Source organism: Monodelphis domestica, chromosome 6, assembly GCF_027887165.1.
Source record: "Monodelphis domestica isolate mMonDom1 chromosome 6, mMonDom1.pri, whole genome shotgun sequence".
In the NCBI taxonomy this organism is placed as follows: Eukaryota; Metazoa; Chordata; class Mammalia; order Didelphimorphia; family Didelphidae; genus Monodelphis; species Monodelphis domestica.
In genome coordinates, this window is record NC_077232.1 from 31,443,755 (window position 1) to 31,467,893 (window position 24,139).

Sequence of the window (24,139 nt, forward strand, 5' to 3'; positions counted from 1 at the left end):
ATCCTAAACTCATTGTTTGAATTTGCTCAGTTGGGAAGAAAAAAGTGCCACTTCACTGTAATTCCCACCTGGGTGCTTTTTAAAAAGATCAAATGTTATTCCAGTGTTTCACACATACACATTTGACTTCCTTCCTTCAATATTTGTTTGACTTCTTCTCCAATGGGGATCAGATGCTTTGCAAACAGTTTGGAGAGGTCAACCTTCACTGCATCTTCTCTCAGCACCTCTCCAAGTCTCTGCTCTCTTGTATTTCATATCTTCTTGAAGCAATGCTCTCTACAGCAGCAACTCACATCAACTATTTTCCCTCCAAATCCCATGAGCCTTCAGTGTGTAAATCAATTCAAGCTGTAGGTGGAGTGATCCTAACAGATTACTCAACATTCCTCAAGAGGAGACAAATGGAGCATTTTTTTAACATTCACTTCTAACTAAAGGCCTCCAAATAGGAATTACTCTCAGGGGCTCCTCAATTTTTAGATGCTCCACCATGTTTTGAAGGCTGGAACACTTCTAGCACTGAGGTGAAAGTCTGAACCATCTCCTCTTTGGGGACAACAGCTTCTCCAGTGGTTCTTCATCAGGTACTTGAAAAAGTGACAGCAATTAAGAATGTATAGTATCCATGCTGGGATCATGCCTAGACCAGGTAACTGCCATTCAGATGTAACAAGCAAGCTCACCAAGAACCACCAGTCACTATTCTCTCAGGATGTCTCATGTGGAAGAATACCACAGGATTGGCCAGGAAGACTCCTGCCTCCATGACGCTCAGCCTTGGCAGGGGACAGATCTAGCATGGTCTGAATGTTTTCTGAGCAAGACAGACTACAAGGAAAACCAAAATCTGTGCAGGCCCAAAGACACCTTTAGTCTAACTGGCTTTTAGAAGTAGAGTTTTAACTCAATAGCACAGAATGGTCACTTGAACTGACTCCTGGATTCCACTCAGGATACTCTTTTTCTAGGACCAATTAACCAAATGGAAGACAGAAACACAAAAATCTTCAGCCTTCTTAACTACTCCATTGTGTTAGATGGGCTGCAGGTTGTGGCCTCATACACAGAGTACAAAAGCCAGCCAAAAAGAGAGCGCTAACTCTTGCTAAAAAACTTGAGACATTGATAAAAGTCTAATTTCTCAAATCTATAGAACTAAGTCAAATTGATAAAAATATAAGTCATTCCCCAATTGACAAATGGCCAAAGGATATGAGCAAGCAAATTTCTGAAGAAGAAATAAAAGTTATCAATAATAATATTTCAAAATATTCTAAATCACTCTTGATTAGAGAAATACAAATTAAAAGAATGCTGAAGTGTCACCTTGCACCTATCAGATTTGCCAATATAACAGTATAGGAAAGTGACAAATGTTGGAAGGGATGTGGCAAAATTTGAACACTAATGCACTGTTGGTTGACTTGTGGAATGATCCATCCATTCTGAAGGACAATTTGGAACTATGTCCAAAGGGCTATAAAATTGTGAATATCCTATGACTCTGTAATACCACTACTGGGTCGGTATCCCAAAGAAATAATTAAAAAGGGGGAAAGACCTACCTATACAAAAATATTCATAGCAGCTCTTTCTGTGGTGGCAAAGAATTGGAATTTATGGGGATGTCCATCAATTGGGGAATGGCTGAACAAATTGTGGTATAGGCTGGTGATGGAATTCTACAGTACTATAAGAAATGATAAGCAGGATGATTTCAGAAAAAGCTGGAAAGACCTACATGAACTGATGCAGAGTGAAATAAACAGAACCAGGAGAACATCGTACACAGTAATAGCAATACTGTATGATGATCAACTGTGAAAGACTTAGCTATTCTCAGCAATGCAATGCTCTGGGACAGTTCTGAATTTATAACAGGGAATACTATCTACCCTAAGAGAAAGAACCGTTGAGTTGAATGGATATGGATCAAAGCATACTATCTTTCACATCAATGTATTTATGGTTTTATTTGGGGCTTTTGGTTTTGTATGAGTGTACTTTTATAACAATGACCAACATGGAAGTGTGTTTTGCATGATAATACATGTATGACCAAATCAAATTGCTCATCTTCTCCAAGTGGGGAAAGGGAAGGAGATGGTTTGGATCTTATAATTTTGGAAACTGTGTTGAAAATTATCATTACATATAATTGGGAAATAAAATATCTTTTAATTAAAAAAAAAACTTGAGATATTTCCAGAGATTAAGCAGAGTCTATCTTGCCTTTAAGCAAGGCAGGTATGTCTACAAGGTTGCATGTTGATGTGCCTTTCTTTGGAGACACAAATGCTTGCTTTATCATTACTGCGTAAATGTCACATCCTGTTGCTTAATTGTGTAACAAAGAGCAGTCTTGGGTTCTCAAAATCTATGCCAAGACAGTGTAAGTTCAAGTAGTTCCTGCCCATTTGGAAAGGCTTTCTGTACAGTTCTAGAGACAGGCTACTGCCCAAGGACAGAAGGCTTCATCATCAATAGGTAAAGTCACTAGGTAATGACTTCTTTGACCATGACAATGAATGAGACTGTGGGAACTTAATCTTTGGTATATGTTTAGATCGACCTGGAGGCCTAAAATGTCTATAGGTCTGGAGGCCAAGGCCAAAAGAACCTCTTGCTGAGATCCTCTCTGGACCTGGAATGAGAAACATTTTCAAAGAATCCAAGTCTATATGCAGACCAGAGCTAGGGAAGACAGGCATTCATTTTTGCAACTGAAAGGCTACCTAGGGCAGTACAAGTACAAGAGACACAAGCTCTGATACCAATCAAAGACTCGGTAACTTTTATTACTTGTACATACATGATCTGGGGACTTGTGCCAATAGGCAGATGATAGAAGCATTCATCAGACGACTGACCACTCAGGAGCGTCAGCCTTCTGACTATATAATTATTATAAGATATCATATAATCTAGTTTAAGTTAATAATAATAATAATTTTGTTACTGTTGTTCTTGTTCAGTCACATCTGATTCTTTACTGTTCATGGGGTTTTCTTCACAAAGATACTGGAGTAGTTTGCCATTTCCTTCTTCAATGGATAAAGGCAAACAGAGACAGTGACTTGCCCAAGGTCACAAAGCTATTAAGTATCTATCCATTGAGCCATCCAGCTGCCCAATCAAAATACCAGTGGCTCATATTTATAGAGCATTTTAAGGTTTGCAAAGTGCTTTATATTTGTTACCTTACTTGATCTTCACAACAACCCTGGGTAGATGTGATCATTACCTCCATTTTATGAATGAGGAAACTGAGGCTGAAAGGCCAAGTTATCTGCCCAGGATCACATAACCAAATGAGGATTCAAACTTGGGTTTCCCAAACTCTGGTCCAATGTTCTAGCTGAAAGGCAGGCACTGCAGGCACTCATTGGCCCTATTTTACTGAGAGGAAAACCAAGTCTAGGAAAGGCTCATGGGTCACACAACTAGTACCAAAGCTATCATCATCATCTGGGCCTTGTCAGATATAACGCCGCTCCTCTTCCCCAGCAAACAGGGCAAAGGGCTTTTTGAGGAAAAGTGTGACTGGAACATGCATTAAGTTTTGATTTTACAACCAACATTAACTCAAAAAGTATTTCGCTTCTCCCAAGTGAAAAATGTTCAACACTTGAAAGCTACTAATATTTTTATGGTGAAAATGAAGATCAAAGTTTCAAAGGAAAAAAAGATACCCTGCTTTATCCAGCCAAGTTTGTGTGGCTCAAAGTTTCTGCCACATGTTTTAAACTCTCACGGATGGGGGAGGGGGGCAGTGGTGAATTGCTCTGTGTTTCCCAACTCCTGAGTCCTGAAGTAAAAGCAGATGAACTTAAAAAAAAAAATCAAACATTCTGGTAACACTATATGTTGCTACTGTTCCCCTAGGAGTCCCTTGCAAATAAGTATCAAGAACTCAATAGATACTTTCCTGGTAAAATACATAAACAGATAAATAAATTATCACTGACTAAAGAGAATTTCAACATCTGGTAGCTCACTAAAGACTGTCAAACAAGTCAAGAGACACCCAGAGCCAGAGAAGATCAATCTACAGCTCCTGATTTCAGGACCAGAGAGAAGTTCTGTCCCCCGATTCCCCTTCTCTACCCAGTGAGAACATGACCCATTTAAATCAGTAAGTGCCCACTGGGTTTTCTTCCACTGAAATAAATAATACTGGTTACCAAATTTAGGAATTTAACTGAAACTTAAGCTAAGTCTCAAGCAATGAAAATGGAAACAAAAGGAACATCCCTAATCAGTTCTATATTCCATTCCCAGGACCCAAAAGTTTCTCAATGGTGAGCCTTTTAAGTCAGATCCACTAACCTAAATTCAAATCCTGCCTTGAACATTTACTGTGTGATCCTGAGCAATTCACGTAATCTCTGTCTGCCTTGGTTCCTCATCAGTAAAATGGGAATAACAATAGCATATAACCCCAGGGTTGCTGGGAGAATAAAATAGGTTAATATTTTAAAGCACTTTGCAGACATTAAAGTGCTATACAGAAAAGCTAGCTACTTTATAAAGCAAAATTCTAACTATTGTTGCCAGATTTCTTTCCCACAGAATAGAATTCTAGCATCCTCCCTCATGCCCCCTAGATTATCCGCTCATGGAATTACTGAATATTAAAATTGGAAGAGACTACAGAATGGAAAGTCAGAGATGGAAGGGCATATTAGAACATCAGTACTGGAAAGGACATGAAAACATAATATCCCAATTGGAAGGGATCTTATAATATAAAATGTCAGGGTTAAACAAGACCTTAGATCACAGAATGTCAGAAGCAGGCAGAGCCTTAGAGACCCAGACCAGTTCCTTCATTTCACAGATGAGAGCAGAGCTCTCTGGATACATGCTACCAGATATTCTTGACCTGAATTTTCTGATTTGATAATTCTCTGTTCCCTCCCACTCTTTGCACCAGGCTCAAATGTTCTTCCCATCACTTTGGTAAGTGAGTGGTCGATAAATTGTCTGTCCTTCTGCTTTACTGTTCCTTAGCCAAGCTATACAGAGTTTGGCTTTTGAAAATTCTCCATAAATCAGTTCTTCCATTCCCCTAAGCAACAGAGCTATTCTGCCCTTTGAATGAGCTCCAGCTTAAGTCTTGGCTAAGAGCGTGATGCCTCTGTATGTGTGCTGTGCCTCAGATGAAGTGCCGTCACAAGCATGTACAAACTGATTGCTGGCTCCTCATTCTCTAAGACCAGACACAGGAGCTCCACATAAACCCTCAAGCAATGGCTGCCATGTACCCCTCTCAAAAATGTTGATGGGGGTTCTCGTGCTCAGTGAATCAAGTAGGGGCTTCTTGGTATGTACTCTGCACTATGTACCACCCCTACAACCTGCTCCATCCTTCACTTGTCTTTCTTCACACACTATTCCTCCATCTATGATGTCCTTTTTTCTCACATATGTGAGATTCTGCAAATTTTTCAAAGTCTGATTCAAAGGCTGCTTCTTTCATGATGCCTCCCCTAAGCTCAACTACAGTGATTGCTCCCTTATCTCCTTTCATGGCACTTTATGACCCTCATATGCATTTATATTTTAACAGATGTAATTGATTTTTATCTAAATTATATTTTCTCCTATATCGGTATGTAAGTGTTATCTTCCTTACTAGATAGCAAGTTCCTTGAAGGCAAGGGTCATTTCTAAGGACAGCACTGAAGGAGATATAAATTAAATTAGACCTTAAGCATAAGCAAATAAATCAACGGGGGAAATATTAATAGCACAAGGAAATATGACCTCCCGATTAAATAACAGTTCAAGCATCTGTGAATAAGTGTCATAAGACCAAAGGGGGAAAAAGTCAATACTCAATGAGGCAGAGGACTTCAAGGATTTTGAAGTGAGAATGGAATCATAGCACACTGTTCCTGAATGATTTAAGGGAAATAAAAATTTTGAGGGCAGAATTTATGGCCTGCACAGCAGAAATAATTAACAGAATTAAAAAAAAAACAAACAAAAAAACTTTATAATCAGTAGTGGCAAGTCTCACCAAAGAAACAAGAGAGGATAAGCAATGGAGAATATAAATATATGGAAGTGAAGAACAACTGGAAAGTAGAGAAGCAAAAAACAATAATAACAAAAGAAAGCATGATTTCCATTTAACAAAATATAGTGACCTAGAAGACAGGATATGCAGAGACATTTTAAGGATTACAGGGCATCCAGAACAACACAAGTCAAAAAAAATCTGAGCATCATAATGCAAGAAATAATACAAACTTCTGACCCCAAACTTCTAAAAACAGAAAACAAAGTAGCAATCTACAAAATCCATATATTCCCTCCAGGAAAAAAGTCCTAGGATGCAAACTTCAAGACACACTGTAGTTAAATTGGACAATTCTACTGACACAACAAATTCTGCAAGGTAGCAGGAGAAAGACCTTCAACTTTAAAGGAAAGGAAATTCAAATAATCTAAGACTTCTGCATCCATGAGTAATGGTGGGAGGGAATGGAATAACATGTTTCAAAGAGTCAAGGATCTGAAGACACAGTCCAAGATGATTTACTCTGAAAATTTGAGACTAACCAAAGGAAAAATGTTTAATGTTCAATAAAAAAGATGCATTTGAAACATTCCTAGAAAGAAAGCCAGACTTAAAAAGACATTATTTGCTTCTCAAACATTCTAAACAACAAAAATACAAGGGTAAAAAAAAATCCAGCAATCAAGGACAACAAAATAACAACAGAGACCATTAAAAGTTTTATTTCTGAACATTAATGAGGAGACAAAGATAAAAGCAGAAGTAAAATAGGCCGTTATAGTAGAGAAACAGGCCTGAAACATAATAGACTAAACTTCTAAATTGAAATTATTAAACCTTCAGTCAACTCTACTTAAAAAAAAAAAGGAACAGGGCAGAACATCAACAAAATAGCAACCTAATAAACCCTGTCTGCATGTGAATCAATGTAAGGGGTATGTGTGTGTGAGTGAAATAACATTACAAAATGGGAAGGTACATAAAAGAAAGGAGGAAAGGAAGGAAATGGGGTGGTTGGGATATGTGATGTACCCAATCTCTCAACTGCCAAAGTGACTTTCCTAAAACATAGATCCTTCACTTCATCTTGCATAAGGAAGTGGCTGTTCTTCCCAAAGAAAATCCTTCTCTTTGCCATCTTGTTCCCACTGTCTCACTTTCTACAGTAGATTGTTTCCACTATCTACTCTGCAACTCTCTCATCTTCAATCTCTCTCTATTGGCTCCTTGCCTTTTTGCCTACAAACGTGTCCATGTCTCCTTCATCAAAACAAATAACAGCCAAAAGACTCATTTCCCACTAACTTTTGCTTGTGAAGAATGAATCAAACTCTCTTTGTCTATCAGTGACTTTTAAGTTAATCAATCAAAAACTTAAGTACCCCTACTTAGTGCCTTACCAGTCACTAAGTATGAGAGTTCACAAGTCACTTGCTAGACAATCCAAGTGACAACTCTAGAGGCCACTTTCTCCTCCCACCCCCCACAGTGTTAGACAAATTAAAAGACTGAGATTAATTCCCATAAAGTGAAGAAGGGACAGGAAGTGATGTGGGAAAAAGGACAAAAGAAAATGGAAAAAAGATCTTAACTTCCTGTCCAAGGGACTTCTCCTTGAGGCTTCTCCTTTGGAGTTCTTCTTTGGAGTCTCTGCTCCTTGAGATCTTCTTTGGACTTCTTCTCTGGTTCCTAGGGGATTTTGGACTTGGACTTGGAGCTTTGGGCCTTTTGACAGGAGTTTTTTACTTCAGGACTTCAATTTTCAGCTCTGGAACTTCTTGGAGTCAGTTGGGTACACTGCTGCCTTGGTGAGCTTCACTCATGAGGGTTTTTCTACATTGGGACCTTGCCAGGATCCTATCCAGTGACTAGGATTCCCACATGGAGACTGGAACTCTGTTAGGCCTTGAGCTTCATTTCATCTGATCATCATCAGAATTAGAGCTCATTAATGATATTGGTCTGTAATTATTGGAGTGTCTTCTTTCTCAACTTTTGAGAATAATGTGTAGTATTGGCAATAATTGTTTTTTAAAGTTTGATAGAATTATCCAGTAAATCCATTACAGTCAAGATTTTCCCCCCTGTTATATATCTTTTATAGCTAGTTTCATTTCCTTTTATGAAACTGGATCATTTAAGATCTCTACTTTATACTCAGCTAGTGTGGATTATCTTATATTTCTCTATTTTTATATTGTTTTGTTAAACACGTAATTGTACAGAGTAGCTTCTAATAATTCTTTATATTTCTTCTGGTTTTATTATGTTTTTACCTTGATGTTTTTGCTATTTTGATTTCTGTGCTATTCTTTTTAATAAGCTTGGCTAGGGGGAAGTTGGGTTGCTCAGAGGATTGAGAGTCAGGCCTAGAGATAGGAGGTCCTAGGTTCAATTCTGACCTCAGACACTTCCTAACTGTGTGACCCTGAGCAAGCCACTTAACTCCCATTGCCTAGCCCTTACTGATCTTCTGCCTTGGAACCAATATACAGTATTGATTCTAAGATGGAAGGTAAAGGTTTAAAAAAAATTTTTTTAATTAAAAAAAATAAGCTTGGCTAAAAGTTTGTAAATTTTGTTCATCTTTTCAATGAACCAACATTCAGCTTTTGGTTTTATCACTTCACCGGTCGTTTTCAGTTCTAGTTTCATCTTTCTTCTCTAATTTTCAATGTCTCCTCTTTTATGTTTCTTGGGAAGTTTACTTATTGTCTAATTTTTAAAATTAATATTTAGTTTTACTTCATAAATGTATGATTTTTTTAACATGATCTTTCCCCCCTTGAGGACTAATTTAGTTGCATTTCAGAAATTTCAGCATGCTTATTTCATCAATATATGTTTTTTAAAAACAATTATTGTTTCTCTGATGTTTTCTGCACCACTCATTTAAGTTTACATTGTGATGATTCTTATGAGTATGGGTCTTTTGTTCATAGTTTTTTAACTATAATTTTTACTGAATTATGGTCTGTAAACAATGTGTTTATTATTTCTGCCTTTCCTCATTTATTTGCAATTTTTCTATGCCCTACAACAGTCAATTTTTACAAAAATTTCATGTAGTCCTAAAATATGTGTATATTTTTTAGCAGTTCCATTTAAAAGTCTTTTAAGACTAATTTCTCCAACAATTTGTTCAATTCTATGTTTTCACTTTTATTTATTAAATTTGTCCCAAACTCAGAATGAGAAAATAAAAGTCTCTTGCTATTAGTATATTATGTCTTCTTTTAATTCAGTTCATTTTTCCTTTGTGAATTTAAATGTCTTAGTATTTTGAGCACATTAAGTTTAATACTGGTATTGCTTTCCTGTCTATGGCTCCTTTTAGCATAATATAGTTTCTTTGTTTACCTCTGTGCTATGAATTTCTGCTTTTAGTTTGTCTGTTAGCATGACTGCAACACCTGCTTTTCAGAGATTCCTGATGCAAAGTAAATTTTGTTCGATCCCCTATTTTTATTCTGTTTATATCTTTGCTTTTTAAAGAGTAATTCTTGCAAGGAAGAGATTGTGAAGTTTTGTTTTCCTATTCAATCTACCACTCTCTTTTGTTTGATTACATTGTGTAATTTCAACGTTGTTGAGTTATTTCGGTCTTATCCAACTCTTTTATGTATATATAGAAACCATTACCTTTTGTCTTAGAATCAATTTTATGTATTGGTTCCAGCAGGAAAGCAATATGAGCTGGGTAATGGGGGTTAAGTGACTTGTTCAGAAAAACAGGTCAGAAGTGTCTGAGGTTAAATTTGCACCCAAGGCTTCCCATCTCTAGGCTTGGCTCTCAAATCTACTGAGCCACTGTAACTGACTCCTCATGACCCCACTTGGGGGTTTTCTTGACAAAAACAATGGAGTGGCTTGCCATTACCTTCTCCAGCTCATTTTAAAGATGAGTAAACTGAGGCAAAAGGCAAACAGGATTAGGTGACTTGGCTAGGGTCACATAGAACTAGTACTTGTCTGAGGCTGAATTTTAACTCAATTGTTCCTGACTCCAGGACAGACGCTCCAGTCACAGTGCTACCTAGGTGCCTAATTGCTGTGTTTTATACATTAACATTTAAAGTTATGAGAGTTGGGTTTAAGTTATCTTCCAATTGTCTCTAAAATAGTTTTCTTTTTCTCTGAATTAGAATTTTCCTTCTCCTTCTCTGCCTCCCATTATTTTTTGCTTAATCTACTTTAAGGCAAAAGATTACTGTGTGGTGGCTCTTTTTCCATCTTCCATGACCACTTCACCCTTCTATTTGCTATTCTTTCACTTAGTTCTGTAGTTGTACTTGTTCATTCCTTTTCTTTAGTCTTTCTATCCAATTATTGAATTCTTTCTCAAGTAAGTAAAATCTCCCTTCTCCTCCCCTTTAACTTCTTTTGTTAGTGACGCTGGCCCACCTTTCCCTTGTAACCTCACCCATTCTCCCATAGGCCCTTTTCTTCCTCAGAGCAGACAGGAATCATTTTCCCTTCACTGTTTGCCACTGGCTTATTTGGGGTTTATCACACATCCTTCTTAATCTTCTCCCCATTCCCCTTCATTCTGCAATTTAGTCCCACAAAAAACAGGATGTTGGGAGACTTTAGGCCTATTCCTCCATCTCTCTTTTGGTTAAGTTCTTTTTTTATCCTTAGTTCAACGAATAGTATGTTATGTTGTTGTTTTTTAACCTCAGAGGAGTTTTTCTCTCTCTAGTTTTTCTTGTTTGTTTTGTTCTCGCCTTTCTTCTAGGAGGTCATTTTATTACTTTACTTGGTTGCTGTATTTGTTTATCTTTCTTATGCTTCTCTTGTCTGGGGTATTTGCAAAGCAAATAATCAGTTTGAGTTTTGTTTGTTTGTTTTTTGTAGACATGCTTCAAATGCCTCTCTTTTATTGAATCTCCATCATTTAGCATGGATGAATTAGCTGAGGTCTGTAGTGTATGCTTGGGGGTTCATCTTTGGGGAATACATTATTCCATTTCTTTCTTGGGTTTCTGGTGGGTACCAGTTGTTAGTCCTGTTATTAAAAAATCTGTCCTTCTTTTCAAAGGTTTTTTCTTAGACTCCTATAGAATTTGTTGTTTGTTGTGGGAACTATTAAATTTAATCACTATCTTCTTGTGGTTTCCAGTAAATGAGAAAATATTTGTTGAGTGCTTAGCACAATGCCTGGTACATAGTAATCACTTAATAAATGTTTTTTACTTTCCTTCTTTCCATCAGTTTTTGTTTTCTGATGACAATCTGTGTATTCTTTTGAACTGGTCCTTCATTTGTGTTCAGAAGTAATGGGTAATTTTCTTGTATATTTTCTTGAATTGTGTTATTCTTATGGGAGGACATGATCCTTAAATTGTCTCTATATGGCCTATATTCAAGATTAATATGTACTGTTTGTATAAAGATCATGTGTTCTTATAATACTATTGTTTTGTGCTTCTTTTCTTTCAGATTTTCCTTCACTTCTGTGCGTTTGTATTCCCAGGCAATTGCTTTCATTTTCATTTTTTTGTAGATACTTGATAACATGTATACAAAATTTTCTAATTTGACATTTTTTACTGCTATCCAAGCCACAGATTCTGTTTTAATGATTCTTCTTTCTCTCTTGAACGATTCAAAGGTATCCTGCTATGGACCTATTTCTCCTAATAGAATATTTCTTGCCCTCATGGGAATCCTATTCAGTGGGTGTCTTCTCAATTAAATCAAGACTTCCCATTTTATCTTCCTTTTTGAATCTCTCCTTCTGCCTCACTCAGCCCTTCTTCTTGCTAAGAGACTACATGAGTTATCTTCACTTCCTTGTGTTCACAAACAATCAGGTTATATCATAATTTCTCTGTCTTCTACTTCTATCCTTTATTTATCTTTCAATTTTGCAATTTAATCCCACAAAAAGAGTGATTCACATGGAAGGGAAGGAGAGAGCTTAGGAAGTTAGGTCAGGGATGTCTCAGACCTACTTTTCCATTATAATTTTGTCTATTTCTTTAAATTCTGCCCTCCTCTTCATTATTCTGTGTACTTTTATAAAGAAATCTCTTAGTGGACTCTCTTTTGTTTCTGATCCAATAGGTATCTGTCTTTATCATTCTAGTTTTTTTAAAGGGTTTCTTGAGATGGAGTAATTTATTTCATTACTTACTCTTTCCTTGGATATTATGCAGAATAGTGCTGGGTTGAATGTCTTTTTCTTCATATTTGAATTGTTTAATTTATTCATTACTCCTTGATGCTGGCAGCCTAACTTGTTTTTATTTTTTTTTCCTCTAGGAGATAGATATGTATATTCTTTGGGAAGGAAGGAAGGAAGGAAGGAAGGAAGGAAGGAAGGAAGGAAGGAAGGAAGGAAGGAAGGAAGGAAGGAAGGAAGGAAGGAAGGAAGGAAGGAAGGAAGGAAGGAAGGAAGGAAGGAAGGAAGGAAGGAAGGAAGGAAGGAAGGAAGGAAGGAAGGAAGGAAGGAAGGAAGGAAGAAGGGAGGAAGGGAGGGAGGGAAGGAGGGAGGGAGGAAGGGAGGGAAGGAGGAAGGAAGGGAGGGAGGGAGAAAGGGAGGGAAGGAGGAAGGGAGGGAGGGAAGGAGGGAGGGAGGGAAAGAGGGAGGGAGGGAAGGAGGGAGAAAGGGAGGGAGTGAGGGAGGGAGGGGAGAGAACAAGGTTTTATCAAGTACCTACCATGTGACATGTACTTTGGTACTTTGTTTTCTGTATTCTTAAATTCTGGATAGCTTCCTTGTATGATTTGTCACATTGCACTTCTTTTTCTAAAATTCTCAATTTGTCTCTATGCATCCTGTCTTTAAGATTAGTGTATTGGGGGGCAGCTGGGTAGCTCAGTGGATTGAGAGCCAGGCCTAGAGATGGGAGGTCCTAGGTTCAAATCTGGCCTCAGACCACAAGTCACTTAACCCTCATTGCCTAGCCCTTACCACTCTTCTGCCTTTGAACCAATACACAGTATTGATTCCAAGATAGAAGGTAAGGGTTAAAAAAAAAGATTAATGTATTTGTTAGCCTAGAGATCACATTTTAAGTGTGCTTTTAGTGCTTTTAGCATTATTGCTCTTTGCTCCTCTTCTCTCACATCATCCTTCACTTGGGTATTTATATTCCCAATAGTTCTCTAGTTCTCTCTTTTGCTTCTTTGAAGATTTTTGCCACTGTGGGTTCAAAGTTTTCTATTCTGCTCATTACTTCTGAAGCATACATAGATCATTCTGGAACATTCTGCTAAGGTTTCCTACTCTCTAGGGAATTCATAGTTTTGAATTTCATTAAGTGTACTTGTTCAATTTTTTCCATCTTATAATTTCTTTAGAGAGATGTGTAATCTCTTGGATGTTTAGTAATCATCTTGCCTTCTACTTTTAGTATCTTCTTGTTGACTTAGCTGCTTGTGCTCTAGGTTTTTATTAGATTTTTCTCCCTATAGAACTTTGATGATTCTGGTCTTTCCCCTTATATTCCCCTGTTGCTTGTTTTCTGACTCTTTCCCCTTTTATGGTGGCTTTATCCTCACAGCTAGATGTCAAAAGTCTTAGCTTCCTCTCATGCTGAAGAATTTCTTTTTTACTAGCATTACTCTGTATCCCAAGTAGTTTCTGGGGGAATGTGGCTAGTCTCAAATGGATTCCAGGACCCTCTCTTTCAGATGCCATGCAGATATACACATTGGCCCCCTGCCCCAGTTCCCTCTAATCTTTAGCTCTTAGGCAGAGATGAATCAGCAAAATCTCCTTTCCATAAGACTGGTGGAGAGCAAGGTAGATATTTGGGAAGAGTTCCTGTCATCTTGAGATTCCTTAAACTAAGGCTGATCCAGGAACTAGAAAAATCTGATAACCTTCTCTCCCCCTTGCCACCATCTTTATCTCACATGCCTGAGTAGAGCTGAGGTTCACAGTTTAGGGCAATAGAATGCTGAGGGAAAAGAAGTGTAGAAGTTTGCCAGCCATCTATAGCAAGAGGGAAATCCCTCCATGGATTTCAATGTAAAACCTGTGGGTCAATTTGTATACCCTGCTAGAATACGGAGGCTGGTCTGGGAGAGACAGTGAGTGAGCTCCTTAAGGACTAGTGCTCCTCACAATTTACTGATAAAGCAGTTTCTTGGTCAGGTTCTTTGTCCTTACAAAAAACTATGATTGCTCTATCGTTGGAGCATAATTCCTCTTTGTGGGAATCTTAAGTGTTACTTGGGACTGGAGAAAATGTCTACTCTTCCATCTTATTGTTTACATGATCGAGAAGTCTTTACTTTCTTTTATTTCAGTGGTAAACATGGTGCTTTCTTCCACAGGTTGGCACCAAAAATGTGTGATATTGGGAACACAACCAACTAATTTTCTCTTCACATTCTACACAAGTTTTCCTGAATACTAAATTAGTAACCATCTGTGCTTTCTGTACATACCAAACATAGCTTCTTGTTTTAAACAGTGACTCAAGATGGAATGTGAAGACAGGCAATGCAAACAACTTACTTGCTGTCCATCACAACAGAAAAGAGACATCAGAAGAAACATTGAGAGTATGGGCTCTTAGAAGCTTTTCACTTTATTCCTGAATTATTTGCAACAAAATACTGAAATAATTACCAAATCATAATCTAATGGCTATTAGCTATTAAAATAATAGCTAAGAAAATATTTATGAAAGCCCTAGAATCTTCCCCATCTCTCTTCTGTCACACACTAATAGCTCTGTCATCCAGTATTTTGTCTTCCTTTTGGAGAAATGTTTTCATGAGTCAAATCCTCTGATTTGACTGAGGGGAGATAAAAGATAAGTAATGGTAGGAAGAAGGGGAAGAATCAAATTTGATTCTACTGGATTTGGTACTTTTTCTGTACCAATTCCCCTGTACTGATAACATTTCTATCCTTTTAGAATCAAGAAGAAAACACATGAATATGTTGTGTCCCATATCATCACTGAATCTTATTCTGACATCTGCCTACGCTGTCTTGTCATCTGTTTGCTGCCACTATCATACTCCTCCACGCCTAAGCCAAAACCCTTCACTTGGGACCTCCAGAATTCATGCCCTCAGTGTCTCAAATAATCTTTGAAACTACCCATCTGGATACTACCCAGTTGTCTTAAAAGGTGTCTGAATGAATTCAAACACCAAGCTCATTATATCTAGCTAGTGCCTAACTTCATACAGACCAAGTTTAACTTTCACATGCCATTTAGGCTCATGAACCCACCCTTGCCTCAAAGATATTTTCCTGTTGCCCTTTCTTTCTACCTCTTGCCCTTGTGAAAAGCATCTTCCAATCGACTTCCCTATATATAAAATCTTCATCTCTATGACTCCCCAGATACTCCCCTCTCTGGTCATCACTCTCCTTTATGTGTCATCTACCTGAATGTAAGCTCCTTGAGGGAGGACTGTCTCATTTTTTAGTACATCCCTACTTAGAATCATGCCTGCACATAGTATTATATAACAATGCTATATTATATAACAATTTTTTCCATTCTTTCATTCACTCAGTCATTTAACACAATGGTGAGATCACAAATCTATCAATGTCCATCAAAGTCTTTAGGATCAGAGAATTAAACAGGACTTCAATGAGACAAGAGGTCTCATTTTTTCTTTTTTTTTTTTGCTTTAGAAAGATCTGAGTTAATCTCATGAACACAAACAGAGCATAAATTCCCCAGAGAGCTTCCTTGTTAAGTCATCAATTAATTTCTCCTAGAATACCTCTAGGGATGGGAGTTCTTTTCTCTCTAGAGGCAACCCAGCCTACTTTAGGATAGCTCTCATTGTTAAGAAGCTTTACTCCTGTTAATCTGCACCTTCTACCCATTGCTCCAGTTTCCTCTTTCTGAAGCCAGGCTATACAAATCCAATTTGTTTCTACATGGTTTGCCTTTAAATATCTGGAGAAAGTCATCCTTTCCTCTACCTCCCTCATTCCATGCCTTCTCAGCCATTCCATCAATTAATTCATCCCTTTACCTTCTAAGTACCTCTTGTAATATAACTGTAATATGAGGGCAGGGAGAGAATGGAGTCTTTCCTTCCTGCTGGGCCAGGATCACAGTGAGGTAAAGATGGAGTAGAGTCAAGTAGAGAGGATGGATTGTCTTTCCTCTCAGCTCTCCCTGACAAACCCCACTCCAGTTGCCTTTCAAGATCTTAACTTCTGTTCCCTCAGAGACTTTGGCTAAACAGGCTTGATACAGTTAGCTTCTTTTTCCCTGGGGAGAGGAATGTCACTTCCCTCCCTGCAACTTCATCTCTATGTGATGGAGTCAGTCACTTGTTCTTATTAAACTGTTTTATTCTAAGGAATAAGGCAAGGAATAGGGCAGATGAGTTTAGGAATGAGGCAGGAGGGAAGAGGGATCAGGGGGTCCCTAGAATAACTGAAATCCCTTCTCCCAAAGGTCTGGCAGCTCAGGCTTAGCTGATCTGACCCCTGGGGTCAGTTAATGAAGAAGCTCTGGCTCCCCAACTGCCTTGGCAACTGTAACCAGTCCAGGACTTTAGGGGATCTGGAGGAAATCTTTCTTCTAGTGAACAGCTTCCAGTTGAAGTCCTATTCACTTTTGTCTTCTTGGGGTATTGGGTCAAGCTTTCACAGGAGGAGATGAGTGCTGGTTCAGAGATCCATCCAGTCTACCTTCCTGGTAGCTTCTCCGAGAAGAGAAGAATCTTTTCAACTGTCCAGATCAGCTCACTTCCTCTCCTTTCCTCAGAATTCTCTCTCCTTCCTGCTCTTCCCTGTTACTGCAGAATTCTCCAGCTTGCCAGATCTGCTTCTCTCTTTTAATCTTACAAATTTTCTCTTACACTCTGATCCTGGAAAGGTGGTTTACCCTCTCAAAGAAAAAAATATGAGCCACTATGCAAGGAAGTAGTTTAAAGGCCCTTCTTTAACAAAGTCTTCTCTCAGTTGTAAAGGAAACTCATACGTAGAGTTTGAATCTGAAGCAGTGATGATATACCATCAGAAGCAATTATTCTTGTGATTTGGCTGGAGAAGCAAACATCTTAAGAGTTGTAAAGATACTAATTATTTCATTAAATGAGAAGCTTCCCCTGGATATAATGTCAAAGTCATCTCAAATGACTGAAAGAGAAATCTGAGAAAATTGAGCATAAACTTTTTTTGTTCTCTTGACACTTTCTTTAAAACTACTCTTAAGGTGAGATACAACATTGGGGGAGGGCAGAATTGACCTAGAAACCAAGAAGTCCTAGATTCAAATCCTGCCTCTGACAAATATTGTTTGTGTGACCCTGGGCAAATCATTTAACCACTCAATGCTCTAAATAACTCCCTAAAACAAAAAGTGGCAAAGAGGGTGCCAAACTGAATTGGTGGAGGGAGTTTCATGACCTGGGAGTTCCCTATATCACTGAAATCACAGTCCTTCTCTAATACCCCTTTACAAGCAAGGCATCAATACACCTTTTGTCAGTTCCACAACATTTTTTCTTAAATGTACTCAATGTTATAAAATTTCATTGCTAATGTCAGAGAAAATGAGACGGACCCTTTAGTGTTACCGATTGTAGAGCTAGAAGAACCTTAAAGGGGTACTGGTTTAATATCCTTGTTTAACAAACAAAGACACTGATGTCTAGAGAGATCAAATGCTTTGGTCAGACAAGTTAATGGAAGAGCAAATTCAGGTTTGATGATCTCCAGGCCACAACTCTTTCCACTATACTGTCTCAAATGTTGTTTCTTAAAAATCAAATCCTTCATATAAAAGTATTTTTAAAAAATCTCATGGGATTCACATGCTGGGCCTGGATCAGCTTCCTCTACGTTCCTTATTTCTCAAGAATTCCAAATCCAAACCAATTCTGAACCTAACTAAAGGCAGTTGCCCCTATCCAAAGGAGGTGAATTGGGGGAATACATTTTGCCACTTTTCCCAGTGTCTAGCTGTGGCTAATTGATTTGGACTCTGTTTACCTTAAGATTGGATACCATCATTACCACAGCAGTCACTGGGCTAAGCCTGTCTCCACTGTGCATTTCATATACTTCCTCCCTGACAGGGCTCATCAATCCCTATTGCATTTTAGCCAGCCAGGGCCCAGCACTTTCCCCTGGGGAGACCTGTGCTGCTCTCGATACTTAACCCCTGAACCTGGCCTAATCCATCACGTCCAGCTGAATGGTGACACAGACGAGGTCTCTCTCCAAAGGTAGGGCCATCCGCATTTCCACTTGGAAAGCAGAGAGAAAGTCTCCATGTCTGCATTCTCTTTGTCCCATTGCTTGTCACTTCCCACAATGTTGACTTTACTGTTGGGGTGCCTGGCTGCATTAGTTGGGCCCTGGGCGGGGGGTGCATTCAATGCAACAGCATCTTGTTAAATTCTTAGGAGGTTCCTCTGGGGATATCTGATAGAGCTCTCCTCCTTCCTTGGGCATTAATGGAAGGAGAAACTATAATTTTGCAATAAGGTTTCCCCTCAAAGACTTCAAGGAAAAAACTTTCACACATTCTATTGATAGCTATCTATCTGGATCTTACTGAAGGGATGAGAAACTCCAACTCCAGAGGGGAGAATTGATCTCACACATGGCTAAGCAGCAAGCACATCTTTAAAAAAGTGTGTGTGTGTGTGTGTGTGTGTGTGTGTATCTATCAAGGAACATCTCTGACTTACCTCATACCCAAACTGTAGCTCGTCAGCAGTCAGCATAATGATATCATCATCAATCGCAAGCACAGCTTCTGTTTCAATCTCATCATATGGAAAGAAACGGTTACTCAGTTTGTTTTCAGCTGTTCTCACAACTTTCAAAGGAACCCGGATCTTGGGCCAAAGAGAATCTGAGAGGAAACACGTCAAACAGGAGAAAGTGGATATAAATTTTATTTTAACAAAATACATTACATATTTGTATGCAATTATTATATTTATTCTTCTAACTTCTAACTGTTTCCAAATGGGGGAAGGGAATGGTGCTGAGAGATAGGCTCAGGAAAATGAGCTCATCCCAATGGCTATGAGGCCTAGGAAAAAATGCTAGCCTGGGGGCAGAAGACCATGTCTGAGTTCTATCTCCCACACTTACTGACTGTGGAATCCTGGGCGAGTTGCCTTACTTCCCTGAATGTTGGGGTTTTTTTCCTGAGTAAAATGGGGGTGCCAGTACTTGTGCTGCAAACATGAAGGTATTGAGGTGTAGGAAGAAAGTGATCAATATTCAAATTATGGATAAATGAAAGCTATTACCATCATAAGCCCAGTGATAGGAGGATCGTGGCTATCTTATTAAGACATCAAAAAACAAATCTTTCCTATGTACCTACTGTGGGAAAAGCACTGGGCACAGCTCCAAGCATTATAAAATTCTTTCCTTCAAGGAGTTTACACTCCCAAAAGGGGAAAATAAGGCATGCATCCAAAGAATTATTACAACAGTTAGAGTTTACCCTCTGTTTTAGAAGGCAGAGGAGTGTTAAGGGCTAGGCAATGGGGGTCAAATGAGCTAGGAAGTATCTAAGGCCAGATTTGAACAAAGGATCTCCCATCTGTAGGTCTGCTTTCAATCCATTGAACCCCCTAGTTGCCCCTATCTTTTTTGAGGGTCAATGAAGCCAATGATTCTCATGACATCTTTATGTGGAAGCCAGAAATCATCCCCCATGCTACACATGACAAGGCAAGTGACTGACTCAGTCTTTCCAGAAATGCTAGCTGATTATTGTTTCTGATCTGATTACTGTTTCCAGAGCTAGAGGTAGAAAGGAGCTCACTAGGTTTGGTTTTTCATCATGTCCATTTTTCTGGATATATTTTATATTTCTAATTTTCAGGATCGATTTCTTAGGATTTGCCATACAGCATCATATCCATCTTGATTTAAGTTTTAAAGGCTGATGGCGGTAGAACAAGTCTTTTCTTTCCTCCCATGCTAATCATGACTTTGCCCAACTCAGCTTTAATTTCTTTAAAAATTAAAAAAAATGTTCAATTTAGGAGAGTACCAAATGAAGACTTTTTGGTAAAATGTGTATTTCCAGAAAGTTTTTTCTCTCAATATAGTGAGGAGACAGGAAGGACAGAGCACAGGCAATTGGTTTTAGGAAGGAAAACCTGGCCACAAAGTTGTCTAAGTGACATAAGCCAGGTTTAGAGCAAGCCTACTGGGAATAGGCCACAACACCTCAATGTTTTTACCCCCAGGTGAAGATCAGAGCTCTTTTGCTCCTGTACATCTTATGTCCTTCCCCCTATTCAAAAGAGAAGGGCCACCATTATTCTACAGGCCTCCTTCACATTCGCCAGACTTTTAAAGAAGCCAGCAGGCTCCCCAATGGTTGTTGCTACACGATGAGCCCAATCTTCTCTTGGTCATTTATTTGACACAATCTTTCACGCCTTTTCTTGTACATAAGTCCCCTTGGTAATAAGCTACTCTCTGCTTATACTCCTCAGGAACCTTCCCACTGCCCTCTGACTGATGCCCAACCTCAACTCCTCAGTCTGTAGCATCCCCAGACAGTGCTGCTGGAAGGTTAATAAATGGGCCCTACTTCAGGGAGAAACTCGGGCTCATTCACAGCACTTCAGGCTGACCACTGCTACTGTCCATGTGAGGTCCTTTTCTAGCTCTAGTTCACATGATCCTATAATTGTCAAGCATTAGCTATTAAGCATATAGACAAGTCTGTGTACATAACTGACCTAGTATATGCTCCGACTGTCCAATCGTATCAGCTCAGAACATCTCTCCTGCCTCTACATCCTGTGACATATTGCTAGCACCAAGGCAGTAGGCTTGTTTTCATGAAACAATAAAGCAGGCAGCACTCGCCAAATGCGGCAGCAATTAAGTTTACTTTCTGGTTCCATCTCCCTCTCTGTCTTTTTCTCTCACCGTCTTGGTTTCTCTGTCTGTCTGTTTCTCTATCTTCCTCTCTCTCTCTCTCACACACATACACACATGCCCACTCACATCCACCTACACACATGTAGTGTACATACTTGTGTGCCCACACATAAAGACTGAGGAGAGTGTTCCGCACACTGGCCACTCTGGTGAAGTACATATATTCCTCCACTCCAGCTGGCATTTGTGTTTTGACAAGTTGAACATGTACAGGATGTTAAAACCACAGAGAATTTGCCATATTGTTTTCCAGATGTGGATGTCCAGAGATGTCCATTGTAGAAACAGAACTGATGTGTCCACACTATCCTGTGGTGTTTTCAGATGTCCAGAAAGGCCTGAAGGGAATAGTTTGTCTCCAATTTCTCCTCCCCATGAAAGAATCCTGCTGGACGTGGGGAGGAGAGGGACAGAGGAGAGGCAGTCAGCGAGGACCTGGGAGGAAGGCACACACCTAACTGGGGCGGGCACTTGGAAGAACAACAGAAAGTGGGCAGGGAGACTCCCAAAAGGTGTTTTCCAAAAGCCCTCTGTTCCCACACCTTGCTAAACCAGGCCAGACTTCAGCATTCATCCAGTTGAACCATGGTTTTTCATGTGAGCCAACAACCACAGATGTAGAGAAGACACTTCCCCTCATCTCAGTGTTTATTGACCTTCACAGACAGATCCTGGCAATGCCCCCAGGGAGTTAGTTCATTGCTTTTTGACCAATGAAGAAGCTTAGGAATTGCTCCAGCAAGAAGGTCCCCAATCCCATTGGCAAGCCTACATTAAACTCGGTCTTTCTTTCTCTTTCCCTTTTGTATCTTGAAGAGAATGAGGCTGGTCCCTTGTATTTTGTGTCTTATCTGGTGTGTTGGGGTAGGGGTGGGGAAAGACCAAACTGAAAAGTCACCTTCTATTCACAGAATATCTGGAAAAGCATTTCTTAGACACTTGGCTAACTTCTTAAACATTTGAGCAGGATGAATCAGTAACTTCATTCTCTCTGACAGGCTCAGTTTTTTAGCCTAGGCTAGAGGGAAAAAAAGGAATTTTGTGTCAATCTAAAAAAGACTAAAGGGTATTCACTAGCTCTTTTCTCCACGTGGTTCCAAAAGAGATGTGTGAGCAAAGGAAATATTTTTCCAACTTGGCAAATGCGCTAAAAAGTGTCTAAGAGGACTGATGATGACCCCAAGACCATCCAGGACACCATTACCACAAGCACAACCACAGGTCTCAAGGATCAACACTCAACTTCCCAGCCAAATTATTGAAGCACTTTAGGAAATCCCAAGTTCCCTTGGGCAGCTGGAATCCTGAGACAGAAGTATGGAATGCTAGAGCTGGTGGTATCAGAAAATGGCCCTATTCTCCCATCCAAGACAATAGCAATTTGGGAATGAGGAAGAGCACTGGGTTTGGATCCCATCTCCCTTCATTACCTGCATAATTGTAGACAAGTCATTTCCTCTTGATTTTCTCACTGGTAAAATACAGTGATTAAGCTAGATGATTTCTCTTTCCCTTCCAGTTCTAAATCCTATGATCACTTGCCATCTCCTCTGGATTTCCCATCCTGCCATTTCAAAGCCAAACCCACCTTTGCCTGTTAAACTATTCAAAATACCACTGTTGGACATGGTCATTTGTGAGGAGGGATAGATGGATGTTGCAAGGCTATCTCAACCTCAAAATTAAAATCAATTAAAATATAAGAATATAAGAACAGAGGATGGGGGTAGCTGGGAGGCTCAGTGGATTAAGAGCTAGGCCTAGAGATAGGAGGTCCTAGGTTCAAATCTGACCTCAGACACTTCCTAGCTGTGTGACCCTGGGCAAGTTATTTAACCCCCTTTGCCTAGCCCTTCCTGTTCTTCTGCCTTGGAACCAATACAAAGTATTGATTCTAAGATGTAAGGGTTTAAAAAAAATAAAAATAAAACATAAGACTTTATGTAAACCAATCTGAAATGTACAAGGCAAGAGATTACCTTACTGAGGTTAAGGTTCTAGTCAAGCAATCTCCTTTATTCATCAAGCTTGGGGAATCAAGAAAGGGCAGAGGAGAAATAAGTGATCAGCTTTTTTCTTCTAATAGAATTAAAAACTAATGTGATGAAAGCAAACCAAAAATTTCTATTGCTGATCTTAATTATTTACTTAAACTTTAAACTAGAAATTTTGACTTAAGTGTTTAGTTAAGTTAGAGAAAGGAGGAGGGGAATGGGACGGTGAGGTAGATGAGAGGGATAAAGAGCCAGAGAGAGTCAGAAACACACAGAGAGCAACATTTCTGCCTACACCAATACTCTGAGCAGCAGACATGTTAGCCACAATATTTATTTTAGTAAAGGCAGAGAAAGTGAAAAACATCACTTTTGCCTCTAATATTTCAAATTCAAAATTGGATGCTTTGAAAAATTACTAATGCTTTACATTAAAAATCACATGTATTTGCAGGCATAGGGACTAGTTGGAGCTGACAGCTCCATTTACCAACTAAATAGACATCATACTGAAGATTAAACACAGTTCATGTTCTTTCAAAACAACCACTTCTCTATTACTAACACATCCATTTCAAAGCCACCATAAAAAGATTTGGCCCTAATCAGATGAAGTCTCTTCATGTTCTCTCACTCTCTACCCCAGATACAAAATATTTTAAAAAGTCAAATTTCTCTAAACCACAGGATTTATTGCAAGAAGGAGTTTATTTTCTGAAGTCATCGTTGTAGTTAGCAGTATTCAGGGTCACGCTAGACTGTTCTATTACCTCCGATAACAAAGTGGTATAAGAGGAAGAACTGGGAGAGCTTGAGAATATTTTGAGCAGGAAGACCCAGCCTCAAGTGCTCATTTAGCATAAGACAACGAAATGTTCTGGGACCATTCTGGAGATGAAGACATTAAGGTCTAGACAAGTGAAATCACTTATCAAAGGTTTCACAGGAGTATATAGTTGATTACTATCTTGTTTTTGAAGAGAACCAATGACTGGTGATGTCTTTTGACATAAGCATACATTGGATTTCATTGAGGCAGAGATTCACAGTCATCAGCTTCATTCTCTCTTCCAGTCATGGGAGTCTAGTGACAAGACAAAAGTCAGGATAACTGGTGATGGTCTAGGATGCAATGAATGACCTTAGCATCTTCCATGTTTGACCATGCTCTAAGCACTCCATAGCTCCTGCTTCTGTTATCCTTGTGATGAGATGAGAACAACAGGATTAGTAATAGGT

At 39.0% G+C, this 24,139-nt stretch overlaps 1 protein-coding gene across 3 annotated transcripts in view; it reads right to left on the reverse strand.

Moving 5' to 3' along the window:
* The window catches only part of EXT2 (exostosin glycosyltransferase 2), a 187,851-nt gene that overhangs the window by 38,276 nt on the left and 125,436 nt on the right, over positions 1 to 24,139 (reverse strand). For all 3 annotated transcript variants that reach the window (XM_001362679.4, XM_007497354.3, XM_007497355.3), the window contains exon 10: positions 18,674 to 18,840. In XM_001362679.4, the coding sequence (XP_001362716.1) occupies positions 18,674 to 18,840 (167 nt within the window). The remainder of the gene's footprint in view (positions 1 to 18,673; positions 18,841 to 24,139) is intronic.